The sequence below is a fragment of the Emydura macquarii genome, unplaced genomic scaffold (genome assembly GCF_026122565.2).
Source record: "Emydura macquarii macquarii isolate MOO-44397 ecotype Brisbane River unplaced genomic scaffold, CSIRO-AGI_Emac_v2 contig_2636, whole genome shotgun sequence".
NCBI lineage: Eukaryota > Metazoa > Chordata > Testudines > Chelidae > Emydura > Emydura macquarii.
Genome location: NW_027132773.1, coordinates 34,122,051 through 34,143,050, shown reverse-complemented (window position 1 = coordinate 34,143,050; position 21,000 = coordinate 34,122,051). Strand labels below are relative to the sequence as shown.

Genomic DNA, 21,000 nt, shown 5'->3' with positions numbered 1-21,000 from the left:
GGCCCTTCATGATGCACCGGGGGGGACGGGACGCAGGAGCGGAAATGGGAGCAGCTGCCCCTCAGCCTCCTGTGCCCCCCGTCGTGAAGGGCCTGCCTGGCCCCATCCTAGGCTGGGGATGAGTGTGTGGGGGGGGGGTGAATCAGCCCCATCCAAGCTGGCTCCGGGCTGCGGGGCTGGAGCAGCAGGTAAGTGTGGGGGGAGAAGGAGGAGTGTGCCAGGCCGATCCTTCACGACAGGTGGGGGACGGGGGCGCAGGAGGCTCTGAGGGGTGCCCTTCTGTGCCTCCCCCTGCACACGTCATGAAGGGCCAGCCCCCTTCCCCAGGCCGGGGGGATGAGGCCGCCCCATTCAAGCCGGCACCAGGCTGTGGAGCTGCAGCGGGAGAGGCAGGCATCGCATGCCAGGTAAGTGCAGGGAAAGAGGGGGCGGTGGAGCCAAGCCTTCATTTGCGCCCCTCCCATGTCTCACGCCCCCCCTTACAGGTACAGAACCCCCCCCTCCCTGGGGCAGCTGGAGGGTGGTGCCGGGACTCCTCTTGCCCTGAGTGGGGGGACGTGAGGCGCGGGGGCACAAGTGTAGGCTTGGCCCCCGGGCGCCGGAGACCCTCCATACGCCACTGGAGCATACTGATCAAATTTGCAGATGACAAAAAGCTAGAGGGAGTTGCCAACACTTTGGAGGATGGAGTTAAATGCAAAGGGATCATGATTAATTGGAGAACTGGGTATGGAAAACAAAATGAAATTCAACAAAGACAAATGTGAGGTGCTACACTTAGGGAAGAAAAACCAAATGCAGAAATACAAAATGGAAGAAAACTAGCTTGGCAGTAGCACTGCTGAGAACGATCTGAGTTGTGGCGGATTATAACCTCAACATGAGTCAGCACTGAGATACTGTTGCAAAAATAAATAAATAAATAAATTTATATTGCATTAACAGAGGCATAGCATACAAGTCACTGGAGGTGATAGTACTGCTCTACTCAGTGCTGGTAAGGTCTCAGCTGCAGTGCTGTGTCCAATTTTGGTCAGCAATGTACAGAAAGGACGTGGAGAAACTAGAAAGTATCTAGAGCGAGCGACAAAGATGATCAAAGGGATGGAACACAAACCATATGAGCAAAGGCTGAAGGAACTGGGTATGTTTGGTTTGGAAAAGAGGAGATTGAGGTGGGACATGATAGCGATCTTCAAATATTTAAAAGGCTGTCACAAAAAGAACGGAGAAAAGTTGTTCTCTCTTGCCATAGAGGGCAGGAGAAAAGGCAATGGGTTCAATCTATAGCATAGCAAATTTACGTTAAATCTCAGGAAAAACTTTCTAACTATAAGAACAGACTGCCTATGGAATGGAAACTCCTTCACTGGATGTTTTCAAAAGGAGGCTGGATAGCCAACTGTGTTGGGTGGTTTAATTTAGACATAACAAATCCTGCATCTTGGCAGGGGGTTAGACTAGATAACACTTGCAGTCCCTCCTAACCCTATGATTCTACAAGTACTTCCTTATGTTTGTTTTAAACCTGCTACCTATTAATTTCATTAGGTGACCACTGGTTCTTGCATTATGTGAAGGGGTATATAACACCTCCTTATGTACTTTCTCCACACCATTCATGATTATACAGACCTCTATCATATTCCTCCTCAGTCGTCTCTTTTCTAAACTGAATAGTCCCAGTCATTTTAATTTCTCCTCATATGGAAGCTGTTCCATTCCCCTAAACATTTTTGTTGCCCTTCTCTCTACCTTCTACAATTCTAATATATCTTTTTTGAGATGGGCAACCAGAACCGCATGCTATATTTAAGGTGTAGTTGTACCCTGGATTTATATAGTCTCTTTATGATATTTTCTGTCTTATTATCTATTCCTTTCCCAACATTCTGTTACCTTTTTTGACTTCTGCTCCACTTTGAGCAGATGTTTTCAGAAAATTATCCAGGATGACTCCAACAGCTCTTTCTAGAGTGGTAACAGCTAATTTATACGCTATCATTTTGTATGTATAGTTGAGATTATGTTTTCCAACGTGCATTACTTTGTATTTAACAACATAGAATTTCATCTGCCATTTTGTTGCCAAGTCACCCAATTTTGTGAGATTCCTTTGTAACTTTTCGCAGTCAGCTATGGACTTAACTATGTTGAGTCATTTTGTATTGTCTGCAAACTTTGCCATCTCACTGTTCACCCTCTTTTCCAGATCATTTATAAACACACTGAACGGTACAGGTCTTAGTACTGATCCGAGGGGGACCCTGCTATTTTCCTCTCTCCACTGTGAAAACTGACCATTTATTCCTACTCTTTGTTTCCTATCCTTTAACCAGCTACGGATCCAGAAGAGGACCTTTCCGCTTATCTCTTGACCACTTACTTTGATTAAGAGCCTTTAGTGTAGGACTGTGTGTCAAAGGCTTTATGAAAATCCAAGTGCATTATATCAACTGGATTGCCCCTGCCATACCTCGTTAGAATAAATGTGCTTTATTATGTCATCTGGATGGTTTTTAATTATGAATATAAAACATTTATATTCGTAATTATATTTTTTACAATATTCATGTCAGTGCACTGACCTCTGCAGGGTGGCTGGCCCATATCTCCCTAAATTCTGGCTCCTTAAGCAAACGGGAAGTAAGTTGTAAAATATAATGTATATCCTCCTATAGACTTAGTTAAAGCTGCATTTGAAAGATAATCTAAGGTAAATGTTTTTCAGTTCTCATAAGAAATAAACTAAAAATTTAGAACAGTGATTGCTTTAAGAGCTTCGGGGTTAACAACATCAACAGCATAGTACTGCCTACTCTTGCAGAACTGAAACAACCTGTATGAGTAGCATGGGATTTAGATGCAGTTACTGAACCATGACTCTCTAAACAAAGGAGCGTTAGCAGCAACAATGAAAACGCAGCTCCCACAATGCTTCACACAACTGTATTTCAGAATTCTAATTATCTTGATGTTCAAGTCCAACTGCCTCATTTTGTTGCTTAACTGTCGAAAATTTCAACCATTGTAAAACAAAGAGCGCACATACACAAAACTATCTTAAACTTTGTCTTCTGTAACAGGAGGTTCCTTGATCACCACCTCTCTCCTCACTTTATGAATGTTAGAACCGCTCATCTCTAAGCTTGTATTTCTTATAAAGTGACCACCTGTTTTCTGTCCACCGGTGAACAAGGAATCCCTTGCCTGAGGATGGAAAAAATGCAAAGAAACCCCTTATTATATTCCATAATTTTGTCCTATTTTCATTGATAATCTGTTTCCCACTACTTAGAGACAGGATAAAATCAGACTTGCTTCACCTCCAGCTTTTGACCCAAGCAGTGCTTAATTTGTGCCAGGCTGAACTCTGGCACTGATAGGCTTGACAGTTCATAGCCCTCACACCTCTGGAATTGCCGCATGAGCTCTGAAAGTAAAAAAATTGCTTGAGCTCTCTCCCCTCTTTCATTACAAATTAAGCACTGAACCCAAGGCTCCAGCTTTCTCCAGCTCCTCCAACACCTTTTATGTTTCCAGACTTCCTGGAATTTCTTTTTTGGCCTTCACTCCCATTTGCCATGGGGAATGTGGTTGCCTTTCACACCGGAGTTGTGAATGGGTGTCAGGCATAAGGCGTATTTTAGAAGAGGGAATATCTCACTAAGGTTCTATCTTCTCCATAAGCATTTTAAGATAAGGTGTTTTTCCTCCTTTCTTTTCTTCTTTTCCTTAGTCTGGTTTGTTTTTAATGAGAAACAACTGACCAGGATTCCTAACCGCTGAAAAAGCCTTGAAATGTACCATATTGTATCCCATTTTGACATTTAGCATTCTGATGTTTACATACATTTGAAAATCGTATCCAACTAGCCATGTGGAAAATGCTTATAAAGATGGTTATGAAAAAAAGCCAGCCCTGTACATTAAATATATTGTGCCCAATTAAGCTAAACTGATTTACACAGTTGTAAACCAAAGTAAGCCTACAAAGAGATTTGCATCACTTTAATAATTTGATTTTAAAATTGATTTTAATTAAAATGGCACGAGTTTCATATTGAGACAAGATTTAAGTCTCTCTTAGGGCAAAGCTATCACTTATATATTTTTATTCAAAATTATGCTAGTTTGTAGCTACAAATGTTTGTATACATAGATAGTTGACAATTACTCACATAACTGTCTTGGTTTTATTATTGCCTGTTATGCAACATAAAAACTTCAGTTTTGCACAGGTCTTTTAAAAATAGCTTTGCCACTTATTAATCTTTCAGCCATGACAGACCTTATCCAAATACTACAATAGTCTATAATAACAATACCAACTATCCCAGTAATGTTACTGTTAATTATTTGGATTAATATTGTGTTTTTAACAAGGAAGAATGCCATATTGTGCTACAACTGCAAAAAAGAAAGTGACGACAGCTGAAGTTTGTTAACCAAAGCAAGTGTCAAAAAGCAACAAGGTCTTAATGAGACAAGGTGGGTGAGGTAATTTCTTTTTTTTGGACCAATTTCTGTTAGTGAAAGAGACAAGCTTAATGATATATGGTTAACTTTCCATTCACTGAAGGTTATAAGTACCATTTCAAAGATTTCACAGAATCTTGGTATCATAGCAATGAGATGTAAGCAAATTGCTAACAGAACAAACAATATGCCAACCACTTCACAAGAAAACCCCTCAAAAGTATGACTGGATCCCTCATTTTTGTAGCATTAATATAACAATTAACACAGAAATGGCAGACACAGCATCAAGCTATGCAGGAACCTGCCAGCTCCAAATCACGAATGGGCAATAATGACAAGTGAACAAAGGCATTGTTGTTGTTCATCCTTCAAGTTTGAAGATGACCATGACATCACTGATTGGTTTAGTTTCTGTGAAAACGTGAGTGGCTGATCAGGCCAATTTGGGCTTTGAACTGTCTGCGGCACACTTGAACAAGAGATGCGGCAATGGTTACTTGATTAACAGCGGACATGCTGCTGTTATGAGATTTACACTGCTGGCATTTCTGCTCTGCCTTAGTAGTTCTCTGCTCATAGACTGTGGCTCCTGTATGGATGAGCCTTTGCCAGGTAGAACGATCCTGAGCAAAATCTTCCCAAAACTCTGGGTCAATGTTGAAACGTCTCAAGGATAATTTGAGGGAGTCTTTGAAACATTTCTTCTGGCCTCCCTGAAAGCACTTTCCTTCCTTTAGCTCACCATAGAAGATTTTATTTGGCAGTTGCTCATCTGACATTCTTGTGACATGTCCTGCCTATCTCATCTGTGATTTCATCAGCAGAGTATGGATTCTTGGAATACCTGCCCATAGGAGAACCTCAGTATCTGGAACCCCTAACACATCACATTCTGAAAAAAAGCTTGATGCACCTTATCTATCTCTGGCAGAAACCTATGCTTGTCATTCTTTGGAAACACATGCATAGGTTGTAATAACAATAAAGTATCGATGACCTGAATACAGTGACTTTGAATCACCTTTAATGATAAGTGCATCGCTATTTATCCTGATGGAGTGTTTCTGCAACATCACAACAGGAACAAAAAAGTATTCCTTTAATATAAATGAGTAAATAAAAACACTTGCTTAATTGTGACGAATACAACTTATCCTGAAAAGATCTTGTGTGTTTATATCTGTGCTGACCACAATATATTGACTCAATTCTCTACTGCAAGAACACAGCATTTTGCCTTATTTTAGGTATTTACAGTGTATTGCACCGCTTACTGCTGTGTCTGAGCACCCCACAGTCTTTAATGTGTTTATCTTCATCACATCCCTGCGAGATAGTGAATTACTATTAGTCCATATTTCTGAAGCCCAGGGAGTTAACATGACTTTGCCAATGTCACAAAGGAAGTCTACACTGAAACAGGGCCTTGAACCCAAGTCTCCTGCATCCCAGACTAATGTTCTGGTCACTGGACTATTCTTCTTCACCACAGCAGTCTCAAATTCTGCAGTACAACTGGCAGGATTTTCACCCACAAAGACAATCTACTTCAGCATGTATTTTCTATTCCAGAGGACAGTCTTGAAAAGTGTTGGCCTTGTTTAAGCTACATAAATACTGATCTACATGAGCAAGAGCACATTTCTAATCCACTACCTCAGACATTAAACAAAGTGCAAACAAAATACGTGTGTTCATACTTTCATGTATGTATGCACACATACTGTATATTTCACTCAGTCACACACAAATATATATCTATTATATACAAACACACACAATGCAGCTTGTTCAGAAAGCAGCAGTTTTTCCTCACTGACTGAACAATCATGATGATTAATATTACACCTGTGCTAAATTAGCTATACCGATTGCCTATAAAGAAGTGGATTGATTTAAGGCCCTGGAGGTTCCTGAAATCTCCTTCCTGAGTCACATTCTGATGAGTATCCACGCACACACACAACATGAATTTCACGGCTCACATTGTCACATCTTAGGCTAGAAGGTGATCATGCCTCTGCTATGGTGAAATGTACTGCCCCCAACACCTTAATTTTTTGCTCCTCGTATTTAAAAGCATCTCCTCAAACATTTCAAGATGTACAGAGGGACACCACTGTATTAAGAGTTATTATTTAATACTTTTTTCAACTCAAAGATGTTTTAATTGAACTAGTGTTGGTTCATACTCCCTCCCTCCTGGACTGTTTTTATTTGCATGCACTTATAGGTATTAGTCTTCCCCTACCTACTTATAATGTTTTTCCATGTATATGTTGTATATATTGCATTGTGACACAACTGAAGTACCTCTTTAAGGAGGGAGCTTTATAAATAGCTTTAAAATATTATATTGAATATGCTGGACCATGGAAATATTGTTACTCTCAGCTGTGTACTCAGGTGAAGTTTCATGAGCTTTCAATAGAGGTAAAAAAATACATTAAAACTGGAATTTTTAAAGAAGCCAACAGGAATTAGACAGCCAGTTCCTATTGAATTTTATTGGGATTCGGGCACTGAACTTCTCTAAACCCCTTTGAAAATTCCAGCCTAAGTTGAAAAGGTACCCTCTATCAGATTCTCATCATGGCAGAAGTTCTTCTCCCCCTGAACCCAACACCAGGAATTACAGCTCACACAGACAGAGTCAGTGCTCTATGATCAATTTATAGGGCCAGGTTCAATGCTCATGTAAGTGGGCACAACTTTACTTAAAACAGCCAAACTACATTCTCTGACACCAGCAATAAATGAGTCTTAAAATCTATTCAAGCAAAAATCAGAAAGTGATTTGGGATCTAGATATGTGGTTTGGCAGACTGCTCAGCCACTTAGGAGAGTTGACTGAAGATGTGTTATTGAGGCAGGACGTTTAGCTTCCAGGGCAGAGGTTAAGTGATTATACCGGTGTTTGGTCTGTCACTTTCTTTTACAAAGAACCCTTAATGCAAGCACTTTAAAAAGCTTTGTAACAACAGAAAACTTGTCAAACCATTATAAAACTAATTAAAAAGAACAAACAAAACATTAAGTCTTTAGCTTGGTTTTAAAAAGACAGCCAAGGACTTTGATCTAGGCAAGTATTTCCATGGGCAAGAGGAATAACACGTAAAGCACAAGGCTTCAGAAGAGGAGTCTAAAACCACAGGTTCTTTCAACAGGCTGAATTCAAAAATTGCCATGGAACGTGCTGAACAGAAAGTCTATGTGATACTGGATTAAAAGTAAAAGAAGGTTATGTACAAAACTGATAAAACTTTCAAATCACATGGACATCCAGTGGAGGTACATCAGAACTGGGCTAACAAGATAAAACTATTTCCCCCTTATAGGAGAACTCATAGTACATTAATGTTAAAACTAGAGGCAATTTACAGTGTTTGAAGAATAAACCATCAATGACAAATGCACCACAGTAATCTAATTAGGGGGAGACCAAACCATCAACACAAGAATTTCTGCATCCTGTCAAGTAAGCACTGATTGTAGAATTAGCTGCAGGAAAAGTCCTTAAGATAACAGGCATTCTTAGGACACTAACAGACCTCTCCAGCAATTTCTGTGAATCCAATATAAAGTCCAGATTTCCTTCCTGTAACAAATTTTTGTCTATCAAAAAGTAAAGACAAAAATGTAGGTCAGCCATTTTGGATCAATCAAAAACCAGTTTTATGGTTTGGACAGTCACTTCACGACAGAAAATTAAGTTGTGCAACCACATGGCAAGGATCCACAGGGACCAAGAGGAGGATCTTGGTGACACTCTGACAATCAAAGCCAGAGCTGCAATTAAAACTGACAAACTGGAAATCTACAAAGATTGATGCTAGAATGGAACACTAAGCAACCCCATGCAATTACAGTAGCCACTAATCAGGTTAGCATGCTGCCTTCTCTAACACAGAGATGTTCTTAAAGCAATCAAAAAAGTTAGCTTAACACTTCTACCAGTCAATTAATTCAGGCTTCAGTGGCGTTTCGCCCTGTTCTCCCCATGGCAGCAAACAGTAGACACAGATGCTCAGGTAAAATAAACTTATGCAAAAGGGAGAGTAGTGTCTACAACAGCGAAGAGGTGTAGAAAACCTACCACTTATGTCGGGAAAACTTACATCGCTCAAGGCTGTGAAACGCCCCCCCCCAGTCTCCAAGGCGACATAAGTTTCATCAGCATAAGTGGCAGTGTGCACAGTGCTATGTTGATGGGAAAGCTTCTCCTATTGACATAAAAACCCCATCTCAATGAACGGCGGTAGCTATGTCAAATAAGCGATCTTACAGTGATGCAGCTACACTTGAGAAGACATTCTGAAGACAAATGGATTGCATAAGTGTAACTGTGGGCATAATTGGTCCTGCTAAATCACTGGTGGTGATGTATGAGATGGACAGAATCAGAGAAAATCCACACTCACCATCTAATGACAATGCTCATGCATCAGAAATGTCAGCAAACTCTATAGCTAGCGTGCAGACTCCACTGTAAAGACTGTGCAGGTTACTATGGCTCTACCTAAGGGTCTGAATCTCCACTGCCACTGGTTACAGAAAGTGGGGCTAGGTATATGAGCCACTATTGGGACTCTATGCTACCAGATAATTCCTCTACATGGGTGAGATCATCCAGGTGGAAGGTCACTTGTGCCAGTGGAGTAGCACAGGGCATCAAGAGTGCAAGATAGGGTTATATTCCTGGCTTTGACATAGAATTGGTGAATGACCCTTGCAAGTTCAAGCCTCTCTCTGCCTCAGTTTCTCTACCTGTAAATTGAAGGTAACAGCACTTTATCTCAGAAAAATGCTTTTGAAGCTTAATTCATTATTATTATTTTTAAAAAAACATTAAAGCACCTTCCATCAGAGGATTTCATCAGTACAACATGTAATAAGAAATTAAGGTTCTTTTACAATGCATACAAAAAACACAAGAGGTTTTTGCTAAGAGATACCTTAAGAGGGATTTTAATGGTGTAAGTGCCCAAAACTGATGAGCTTGCTTCCTTCCATCACTACGTGACAGAAATGGAGCGTTACCTAAAGAGAAAGAAAGTCAACTAAATATCACAAAGGAGTCCTGCATTCCTGCCATGCAGAACGGAATGTAGAATAACCAAGGAAAAACTCACTGTCCATAGTTAATTGCAAAGAAGAGGCTGTAGAGATTCCTCACACGTTCAGATATTAAGTCAACTCACAAGGAAACATCTGGGGTTCATTGCTCCTCAGCATGGTTAAATGTACCAGTCAGAAGGAAAAACTTCAAAGCACTGAGAAATAAGATTTATGAGGCATTATGACTCAGTGTGCATAGTTGTTACAGAAGACAGTAGTGGATAGGTTTTTCCACCTTTTGTGCTAATCGTGCTCTCTAAGCAGTTTGCGGAAGCTAACTGCTACCTCTGGACAGCTCACTGCCTTACCAAAAGTTTCAACCTACTGAATGCTTTTAACCTTGCTGGTTTTAAAAGGAATACAGGGTGGGAACAACCAGTGTTCTCATTACACCCAAAGCATACAGAATTTCCATTTAAATCAATGAGAAGGCTTCCAACATCAGTCCCACAACAATTAAAACATCAGTTTATTTCAATTAAAAGGGAGAAGAGATTTTCCATCATGGAAAGAAAGGCGGCAAGAAATGGAGCTGGAGAACAGGGATACAGGAGGAATTAGGTTTAGAACCCCTAAACATAAGAGGACCTCCTCTGGCACTATAAGGACATTTTAATTTATATTGACATCAGGTGTAGACACCAGACTGAGTTATGGTGATGCAGAAGTGACAGGCAGCCCCACAGATATAAAACAAAAGTTTTGCTTCATGTCCATACAGTGATGCTTTGTTAGAGCTACGTGACTGTCATGAACACTCAAACCAGGACCTGAGTGGACAAAGGACTGAGACCGGTCCATGATAACAACATGACACCCTACTGGGGAGAGGAAGGAGAAATTTTCCGAACTTTAATAGAACACATGACTTTCTTATTTCAAAGGATCACTCTCATTTTAAAATCAACTGTCCTATTTCAATGCCATATTGAAACTAGAAGTAAAAAAAAAAACTCAACATTCCTCTGAGCCTGCAGGAAACAATCCAAGGAATTACAAAAGGCAATACCCAACACTCTCCTTGACTTTCACACAAACAAAATTAAGAGAATATTTTAGTCAGAAAAATGTTTAGACTTGTTAGAAATGGAAAAAGGTGCATTGTGCACATTGTTAAAACGACGTGAGTCATTCAATGCCCTACCCAGTGTCTGGAATTAATGATTGGTTGCAAAGGCATCCTTGTAGGAAACCTTCCCATTGTTTTCAGTATATTGACAACATACAATTCTGCTGAGTTCAGTTGGATGTACACTTAAACATTACCAGTATAGTCAGCTATAAAGACTGGGCCAATAGTCACTCTTTTGTAGCAGTGAGGAGGAACTAGTTACAGGATAGTATAAACATGTTTCAAGATTCATCCATTACATTGTTGTTCCTTAACATTTGCATCTGGTAACAGAGAAATAAATGATCCATTAAGCAATCAAAATTTCTAGATCTACAGAAGCATGTGGGAACAACAGGATTTATTTGTTATATGTCAAAGATTAATTTGGTCATCAAAATCATTTTAAGAGCAGTGTAATTCCTATAGCTATGATGCTACACACAGCATAAGGATCAGCCAAACAGCTATGAAAACTGGAGACTCTCTAATAAACAAATCAAGAATTTAGGACTACAATAAGGTGCCTGAAGGAATCATATTAAGATACATTAGGCAAGATTTTCCTCTGTTACATACAAGCAAAATGGACTTAAATGGAGCTGCACAAATGTAACTGAGAACAGAATTGAAGACATTCTATCCAACATAATACACTCATTATGGATAGCTTGGCTCCCAGATTTCCGGAACTCATCATGTTTGTGGAAGCTGAAAACCTTCCAACTAAAAATACCTGGCTTGAAAAATCTAATGTCAGATGAAGACGAAGTAGTGATAATATTGACTAAAGAATAGAAATTCCTGAAGATATCACAGCACTGAATGAATCTCTGTGTTTTCTCTTACTGTTTGTAAATATCTTGGAAGATTCATGATTGGATTGAGTACTTACAGCACTCTGCATCTGCTGAAGAATATGAATATTTTTTCCAGTATGATCTGGATCACTTAACTGAGGACTGGCTATTAATCATTGGCAAATGCAACATGAATAAAACTAAATGGCCAGACCTTCAGGGCTTGCCTACACTTGAAACATTACAGCAGCACAGCTGCAGCACGGCAATTACACTCCTGTAGCACTGCAGCATATAGACATTACCTACACTGATGGGAGGGGTTCTTCCACTGGCATAGGTAATCCACCTCCTCAAGAGGCGGTAGTAGCTAAGTCAACGGAATAATGTTGCTGCCTACACCGAGGGCTAGGTCGTCTTAACTGCGTCGCTCAGGGGTGTGGATTTTTCACGTGCCTGAGCAACTTGGTTTATGCTAAAATGTTAGGTCAACCAAGCTAAGTCTTAGAGAAATACAATGAATCCTGCTGCTCTGAATATCTACTTACAGTGTTACTGCACAGAATCTTATGGCTGATCTACAACGAACACTTACACTGGCATAGTTACACCTCTCAGGGGTGTGAAATTCCACACTCCCCAAAGACATAGGTAGTGCTGACCTAATCCTCTAGTATAGACAGTGCTACGTTGACAGAAGAATTCTTCTGTCTACCTAACTACTGCTTCTCCAGGAGGTGGATTAACTACAGCGACAAGAGAACCCCTCCTGTCACTGTAGTGAGCGTCTACACTGAAGCACTACAGCAGAGCAGCTGCACCACTGCAACTATTGCACTGTAGCATTTTAAGTATAGACATACCCTTAGCTATTCTCTGACTATGTAAGCACCACAAAAAAGTGTGCAATGGTGTGCAGTCTTGCAGTCAAAAATGCACTATATTTTAGTTTGTACAGAAATGCAAACTGCATACTGAAGTATAAAAATAGCAAACTTCTCCTTTCGAAACCGTATAAACACTAGATTTTTAAGGCATAGTACAGAGAAGACCATGTCCTTGATTATACAAGTGGAAATTGTGATTATTTGTGACTAACTTACTAAGAATTGCAAACGTCCTACAATATTTGTTACCCTATCTCATGCACCTGTTATGATTTATCTTTTATCCCTTGGGACAGGGATTCTATTTATTGTACAGTTGTACAGCATCTAGTACAATGATACCCAAACTAGCTGTGGCCTTTAGGGTCTATTGCAATAGAAATGTTAAAAAACAATAACAGTAATGATGATCTGTGTGACACATGATTGGGGGGGGAGGGTATACTTCATTGTTTCTCATGTCAATGCAGTAACCATGACAGTGAAGTTCAGAGATAAACTGCAATGCAACATGTAATAGACCTCTCTAATCACTACATTTGATTACCTAGAAGGTTTAAGATTTATATCCCCCTCTCTGAAATAAAAGCCAAAGAAGAGGTGCAGAGGGCCCAGGAAATTCTGAGGCACCATTTTCTCAACAATTGCTTCCCCCCAAATGTTTGGGTGCCCAAAGAAAAGGCAGAGGGAATACCCTCCACTGAAGGAAAGGTCAGCAGGAGAGTAACAAGTTAGTGGGGACAGATTCCTTTACCCTCCCCTATTGGTTGCATCTATGTCTCCAAAAACTGTGCAGGAGCCCAGGATTAGGTCCCTGCCCCTCAAGAGCACCGCCAAGGCATATCAAGAGCTATACCACCATTTTTATTTCTTTCGAAACCCCACTCATATTCAGGTCTAGGAATTGTAAGCTTGAGTCTCCAGGCGACTGTAACTGCTTTCAGCAGCTCTCAAACAAAGTTCTGTATTAGGCACATTTAAATCATGAAGTACAACTGAAAATAAATACATAAAGTAGTTTTTCCACATTGCTGAGGTTAATTAGTTTGCTTAATATAAATTACATCTTCAGACATGCACGTAGTCCCACTGAAACCAATGGTATTGTTATTATTGTGTATTGTTTGCTTAACACTACCAGTGTACTTAGATTTGTACAAAACGAAGAAATGAAAACAGTCCCTACTCCAAAGAGATTGTTACAAATGTATGTCTTCTGTTCACTCACCTCCTTACATCACAGGAAGTGAAGCAAATCAGTAATTAGCCAGTATTCCAATTTCAAAAATACCTTGTAAAAGCTCAGTTTACCTTTGTACTAGTAACTGAAGACTCCTGAAGACAGAGAAACTTTCATCATGAATAAATGACTAATAATTACATCAAAACAAATGGAGAACTTCAAAGCAGTGGGGGGAAATGGAGGGAAATTCCAAATTATTAGGACACAATTATCTTCTAGAGTACATAAATACTATATTTTTAACAGGTGACCAGACTCCTTTTGTACTGAGTTATGTCTGTTTTATGACTTATCAAGCTTTAGTGTTCCTCGTTGAAAAGATGACAGATATTACCATTTTCTTCTACTTATTTTTCTAAATATGGCTCTTAATAGGGAAAGAGAAATTTTAGAACTTGCAGGGCAGGCTGCATTCCACTGAGCAACACCATTCCAATAGGGCTAATCCATCTTTTAAATTCATTCAGATATTCAACAATGTCTCATATTACTATGATACTGTACTGAGTCAATGTCACTATGACATTTCTGTAAGGCCAGCATTCCTCCACTTTCAACCTGTGTCATTTTTCATGCATATCACTGGGCCAAATTTCTATTCTACTCATTAACATTTTACATTATTCAAGTTAATATTGAAAAAACCTGCATTATTTAAATAATAAATATATAGGAAATATTTATCGTTTTAAGCAGTAAATTATCTTTCGTTAACATTTTTAATATAGAATATTATGGAGTATTAGTAGCTATAAATCAAATGTAAAATGGTTGAAATCTTATTTTATATAATACAAAAACTGGGACAGGGACGATCTTTGAGTTTTGTGTTTGTACAGAACGATGGACAATATGCTTGTGGTTCACAACTAGGATGCGTAGGCACTACAGTAAAAATAAATAATGTTTAAACTTTTTTTCCCCAAGAAGATAGATAACAGAGTGACAGTGGCTAATCTACTCAGAAAAATATTTCTAAGATTAATTCTGATAATTAATTATTTGTTGATAATGTATTCCATCTGGTCCTGTAAGTGGGAGAGGGAGGGAAAAGCTCTGCCGAGTGACTACCATATGTTAGTTCTATCAATGTCAATGGAAAAAATGTATTATACTGTAATGCTGTAGCATAACTCTGCACATACTGTATTTTTATTGGATTCGTTTAACAACAAACAGGAATATATTAACATTTTCTTGAATAGCAAACTAAAAATATTATGGTAATGCCACAGCAGAGCCATAATTAAGGCTGCACTGAGGTTTGCTGTTTAGAGCAGCACATTCAACCTATGGAACTCCTTGCCAGAGAATGTTGTGAAGGCTAAGACTGTAACAGGGTTCAAAAAAGAACTAGATAAATTAATGGAGGATAGATCCATTCGTGGCTATTAGCCATGATGGTCAGGGTTTGCTGTTTGCCAGAAGCTGGGAATGAATGTCAGGATGGATCACTTGATGATTACCTGTTCTGTTCATTCCCTCTAAAGCACCTGGCACTGGTCACTCTCGGAAGAAGGATACTGAGCTAGATGGACCATTGGTCTGACCCATTATGGCCATTCTTATGTTCTAAACTTCTTTATTATGTCTGAATGTTACTGTGCAATCTCTCCAAACTTACAGCACCTACTCTATGAATAAAAAAATGGACCCTTAACTTTTTTTGGTTTGGTATGCAACTTTGGGGCTCTCTAGCAAATTAATTTCTATTTTTGATATGTGAAATTAGACTTATTTCTAGAAGACAGCAACGTCTAAGACATGAACGACTTTAAATTTTAACATTCGTTGTTATGTAGTAATACTACTAAATCATTGTTTTGTGCATCACAATGATCATGTATGAATATTTTTGTCAACAGACATTACAATTATTAAATATGTGTGTGTCAAAAGGATGCTACAGATTCCAAACTTTCATTATTTAAAAATTGTTTCTAGCCTTCATGGTTTTGAAGAAAATCTCATCAACATTAACCAAATATAAACCAACTTTACTGTTATCTCCCTGAGCCTGCAACAAATCTAAAGCAATAAAGTCTGAGAAGTGTGAACAGTCCCATTCATCTCAATGGTGTGGTTAACTATGGAAACTAAAGATAACTATTTAAATGTCAACATTGTTAAACTACTTTACTGTTGATCATTTTAAACACAAATCTCCAGCTAATATGACAAGTGGTTCTGAAAATACAAAAAGTGCATTGACCATTGCATATAATGTAGCAACTAAATCTGTGTGTGAATAAAATACATCCTTTCCACAGTATATCACCTATGCTATAAGTACAGAGTGAATTTGCAAAGAAATCAGGTAATAAATTTATGAGTTAAACATTTAAAAAAAACCAAAAACCCTCTTGCATTTTCATCTGTTCATCTATTTATTTATTTGGCAAGCCTACCCTTTCCCCCCCACCCCGAGATCTCTGGCAAAGGAATTCCTGAACAGATGAAAATGTCGATTATTGCAAATTCTAAAACATGAGTTAATTAAGTTTATTAATGTTCAGGTGTTTGTTTAATAAACTCTGTTATTCATAACCACTTCTATTTATGCTGTAATATTTATTATATAAACATTTTTCATCAAATTAATTGGTCATCAAAATATATTTTATGATGCCTGTTGCTGCATATAAATTATTTTGTGTCAGTTGCTTTCAGTGGAGAATGGGTTGTACAATGTATTTTGCAGAATTAAGCAATTATTGAGAAGATGACAGAAATCATTTTTCACCCACACCTGCCTCCACATCTCTTAACCAACACTATCTCACAGCCTGTTTCAGCATTCACTGTTTGAGCTACAAGTTTGTCCTTGGACCTTAGGAAAGGGACAGCTCTCCTGCAGACTTAGTCTGATCTCCTGGAGAACCCCATATGTTGGCCAAAATCTTGTTTTTGAAATATATGTAAGAACAGAGCCACAAACACCTCCCCCCCCTTCCTACCAAAAGGCACATCAGTCTGAATCAAAAGCTAAAACCTCAAACTGACTCTTACTGTTCTATCCTTTTAAATGTTAATTCAAGTCTGTCTGTACTTTGTATAATTTTAAGATTGTTTGTAAATGTCTGTACTATGTCCACTGGCCAGTTTATCTGTTAATTTTTCCCTGCTTCCAATATATTTGTAAAAATCCTACTCTAAGTACAAAAGCCACACTGTGCAATGTAATGTATCTAATTGTGAAAGACGCTGTCAAAAATGAAATAAGGTTTGCTCTAAAAATAATATGTAAGTTCTTCAGCTAGGAGTTGGCCCTGAGTGATTGAAGTGTGAATGGCTGAGCAATTGAGTTGGGTGTAGACAAAAAGAATGATTGAACAATTGGTCTGAGTAAGGGATATCGAAACAGACATGAAGAAAACACCAGCCTCACCTAAAACACTTGAGGGAAGCAGAAAGAAGCAAAGATGATCAAATGGCTGAAGAGGAGCCCACCCTGATGACTTTGGAGCCAGTGCACTTCAAAGGACAAAAATCTAATCAGGCTTGCAACAATGTGGGTGATTGAAAATCACACCAAGGACAGTTGCAGCATGACAGTGCAAAACCCATAGACTTACATGGGGTCCTTTCCCTATAAAATGGGACAAGAAGATGAAGGCTGGAGGTTCGGGTCTACAACATCACATCAGCCAGGAGTACCGATGCGCATCGGCAGAACCTTGCTCCTCATCCTCATGCTCTAGTCACCTGGCCAGTGACTATCATGAGCACCAAGAAGCTGATAACTATGACATCTGGAAGATCCCTATGTATGTTTGTCTGTCTCTATCTGTGTGTGCCTGTCAGTGTGTGTGAATGTGAATGAAAGCATCAATTGAAACATGTCTCTCTAATTTGTAGTATTGATATAATGTTAATACTGTTTTCCTAATGTTTACATTATTATTAATGCTATTTCACTAAGTAGAGCACAATATTATGTTATTACAGTGTTGATACTTTTCTTTTCTTGGATACTATCTACAGAAGTTTCTGTGTTCACAATAAATGTGGCTTGTTGCCTTATCCCCTAATAAGATCCTGTAATATTTGTTATTTGGCTAACACATATCCTGTGTACCTAAAGGGAGGTCTCTGATCCATTGTCCCTGGCCTAGAACCCCCAGAGTGCAATGCTCTTCCTGACATTGCTGTCCCCTTTCCTCTGCCCCATCCTTTGTAATTGGTGAATTTGATCCAAAAAGCCACTGATGGCAAAGAAAAGACTTTCCATGTGGGGGCCTGCCCTATAAGGACATACCATTTAGACGTATACATTTTCGTGCATATGAATCTGTATACGTACAATTTTTGAAAACATAAAACATCTACTGAAAAAAAAAAAAAAGCATGGGGCAGTGGACAAAAGATGCCCAGCCAGAAGTTAAATCAGGGAAGAGATGGAGAGTAGTTGAGGGTCTCAGGAGTGGGAGCTGGCCAAAGAACAAGGCTAAAGAAACTGGGGAACCACTGAAACAATCCTATTTGCTTTATTTAAAGCTTTACACTCTCAGTGGAAGAAAATACTTTAAATGATGTGCCAGCTTTCTCTGGCAGGCCTCAAAGGTTTTCAGCTAGCCAGGCTACTGGAACTTCCCAAGAAGTTTTGAATAGAAGATAGAGAAGTTGGAGCATTGGTTTAAACATTCTCTTACAGGTGTACAAAGTTTCAAATATGTTTATTTGACAGCTTCAACACCCTGCAGCCATTCCCTCTCCCCATCGCCTTAACTAAGCTTCACCCCTGGTCCTCAGGCCCCATATTAAAATAGGTTAATTTAAAAACAAAAACAACCAAACCACACACTTTGGAAATTCCTACACATAATATTTCTAGTGAATGTTATTTAGACATTTAATACTCAACTGTTCAAAGTGCACAAGCAAAAGAGCTAACTTTTTAAAAGAAAAACAGTATATTATTTAATAACAAACAAATTAATCCTCAAAGTATCATTAAAGTTTAACACTTTAGAATAGAAATAATCCCTTTCTCCTCCACCCAACCTTTTAAAAAAATTTCTGATCTTAAAAAGACAGATAGCACACTTCAATTTTTTGTTTGTTTGATTTTTGCTTCTACACTATTTACTCTGTCTGCTTTTTAACTACTTGGTATTACATAAGCTCATACTGATGCATTGGGTACACATACTACCTTATTTCCACTAGTGTCAATGAGAGTTTTGTCACTGACTTTCATGGACTAGGGAGCAGCCTCTGGAATCTTAAGAACTCAGGAATTACTTCAGTTTTGTCTATTGCATTACCAATGTAAAAGACATCCAAAGTACACATCAACTTCTACAGCTGACACACTTAGAATATACTACTAGAATGGGTAATATTACAGGAATCAGCAGGAGGACTATTTATTCAATAAATTCCTAACCACCCAAATAATTGTAATTCCTGTTAAACGACAGTGGGTCACTCATGTTTTTTCAGAAGGTGAAACAGCTAAGAACTTTGCTGCAATGTAAGTCTCAGCTGAGAATTTAGGTCCTGATCCAGCAAAGTACTTGGACACATGCACAATTTAAGCTCATAAGTAATCTCATTAATTACAATGGCTCTACTATATAGCATTTCATTATTCTTCTTCTATATTCTTCAAGAATATTGCAGAAGCAGCATTTTAACCTTTATTAACTATCTGGTAAATTATGAGATAAAATAACTCCATCAACAGACTGATAACAATGGGCCTACTGGGAGAGGAAAGACAACAAGAAGAAACAATATTATGGCTCTCTTATGCTCTTTTAAACATACCATTTCTACAAAATAAATTGTTGGATCCAGAGATAAGTTCTCTCTTTTTATATTTGCCTGGGTGGGTATTTACAAACTGAAGCTAGCGTATGGTATTTCCCATATCTTTACGTCATAGTAAGCTCTCTGACGCAGGACCATCTTTTTATTCTGTTTGTACAGCCCTTAAGCACTACAAGGTCCTGGTCCATGACTGGGGCTTCTCGGCACTACCACAATACAAACAATACATAATAAAAATTGTTCAATCTAAGGTGTGACTCATCAGAACACGTTGCACTCAAAGAAGACTGACTTACTTCTAGCACTGTTAGTTGTCCTGAGTATTACTTAAGGGGTGGAAGATAGAGCTCCCTCTTTTCCCTCCCGAAATACAAATATAAAAACAGAGTGTCCAAACAAGACATTTTAAGCAAAGAATCACACAAACGGAATAACTTCTATGGCCACAAGGGCCTTCCTATAAAGGTATTACCAGCTTTGGTGTAAGCTTTCAATGAGTGACTCTTGTAATCATGTGTTCATGAAGATATGGGATTTAGTCAAATTGCAAATGTGACACATTAAATCTTTCTCTCTACCAGAGTTTAGTGTCAGAGGCTTTCTCCATTTGAGTAAGAATGTCAACAATTTCAGCTTGATACAGAACTGACTCAGTTGATGGCCTAACATATAAATCATGGGTATAATAGATAAGATAAAACACATACCAGTGTAGTCCTCGTAACATTCACAAGTGTAGCCTCCTTCTCGGCTCCGACAAAACCCTTTATTGCCACAAGGATTGGAGTAGCAGAGGTTAATCTCTGTTTCACAATAGTCACCTGTAAACCCAGGGGGACACCGGCACCGTAACCCATTGATGGGATGGATGGGTCGGAACAAAACGGTGTTTGAACTAATAAATGGAGCAGAGCTGTCAAACTTCAACACTGACACGCACTTCATGTAGTTCTCGCAAGGTTCTCGCAAACAGATATTGTCATCGAAAGGCAGAACCCGCTGCATAGAGATCATGGTCAGTAGCGTCCTGTTGAGGTAGATCTGTTCCTGGAGGTCCTCAGAGGGGAAGAACTTATTTCGAATGCCACCAGGAAGTAAAGCGGAGAACGTCACGTTCAGGATATTGGAGCTAACGTCTGTATCGTTTTGAATGTTGAAGACAAAGATGCCATCCTTGGCAGTAGACAGCACGGTTGCCACACCCTCCACAAAGAGAGAGAGTAGCGGGGAGAGGAACTTCTCTTGGGACATGTTTTCCAGCCGCACTGTGATACTGTTGGTCAGCATGTCATCGGTGATGATAGTTACCCTCAGGGTGCAGACTGCTGTGACACTGTGAACACCATCTATGGGGGGGGAGGGGAGAGAGTGAGGCGGGGGTGGGGGAGAAAGAGAGAGAGCAGAGTTATTTCAAACAACATCCTCTGACGTGCTTTGGCATACAGACCAGGCTGCTCAGGCATTCTCCAATAAACACAACTGAGATATGAGACATTCCAACCTATTGTGCTATGAGAGAGAGTGCTTTTGCTTCTGCGCTGGAAAGAACCTAAGGCTTGTAACCAAAGTACCAGGGACATCTAG

At 39.1% G+C, this 21,000-nt stretch overlaps 1 protein-coding gene across 4 annotated transcripts in view; it reads right to left on the bottom strand.

Moving 5' to 3' along the window:
* The window catches only part of CELSR1 (cadherin EGF LAG seven-pass G-type receptor 1), a 256,449-nt gene that overhangs the window by 144,939 nt on the left and 90,510 nt on the right, over nt 1-21,000 (bottom strand). For all 4 annotated transcript variants that reach the window (XM_067564399.1, XM_067564400.1, XM_067564403.1 and 1 more), the window contains exon 2: nt 20,124-20,762. In XM_067564399.1, coding sequence (XP_067420500.1) covers nt 20,124-20,762 — 639 coding nt within the window. The remainder of the gene's footprint in view (nt 1-20,123; nt 20,763-21,000) is intronic.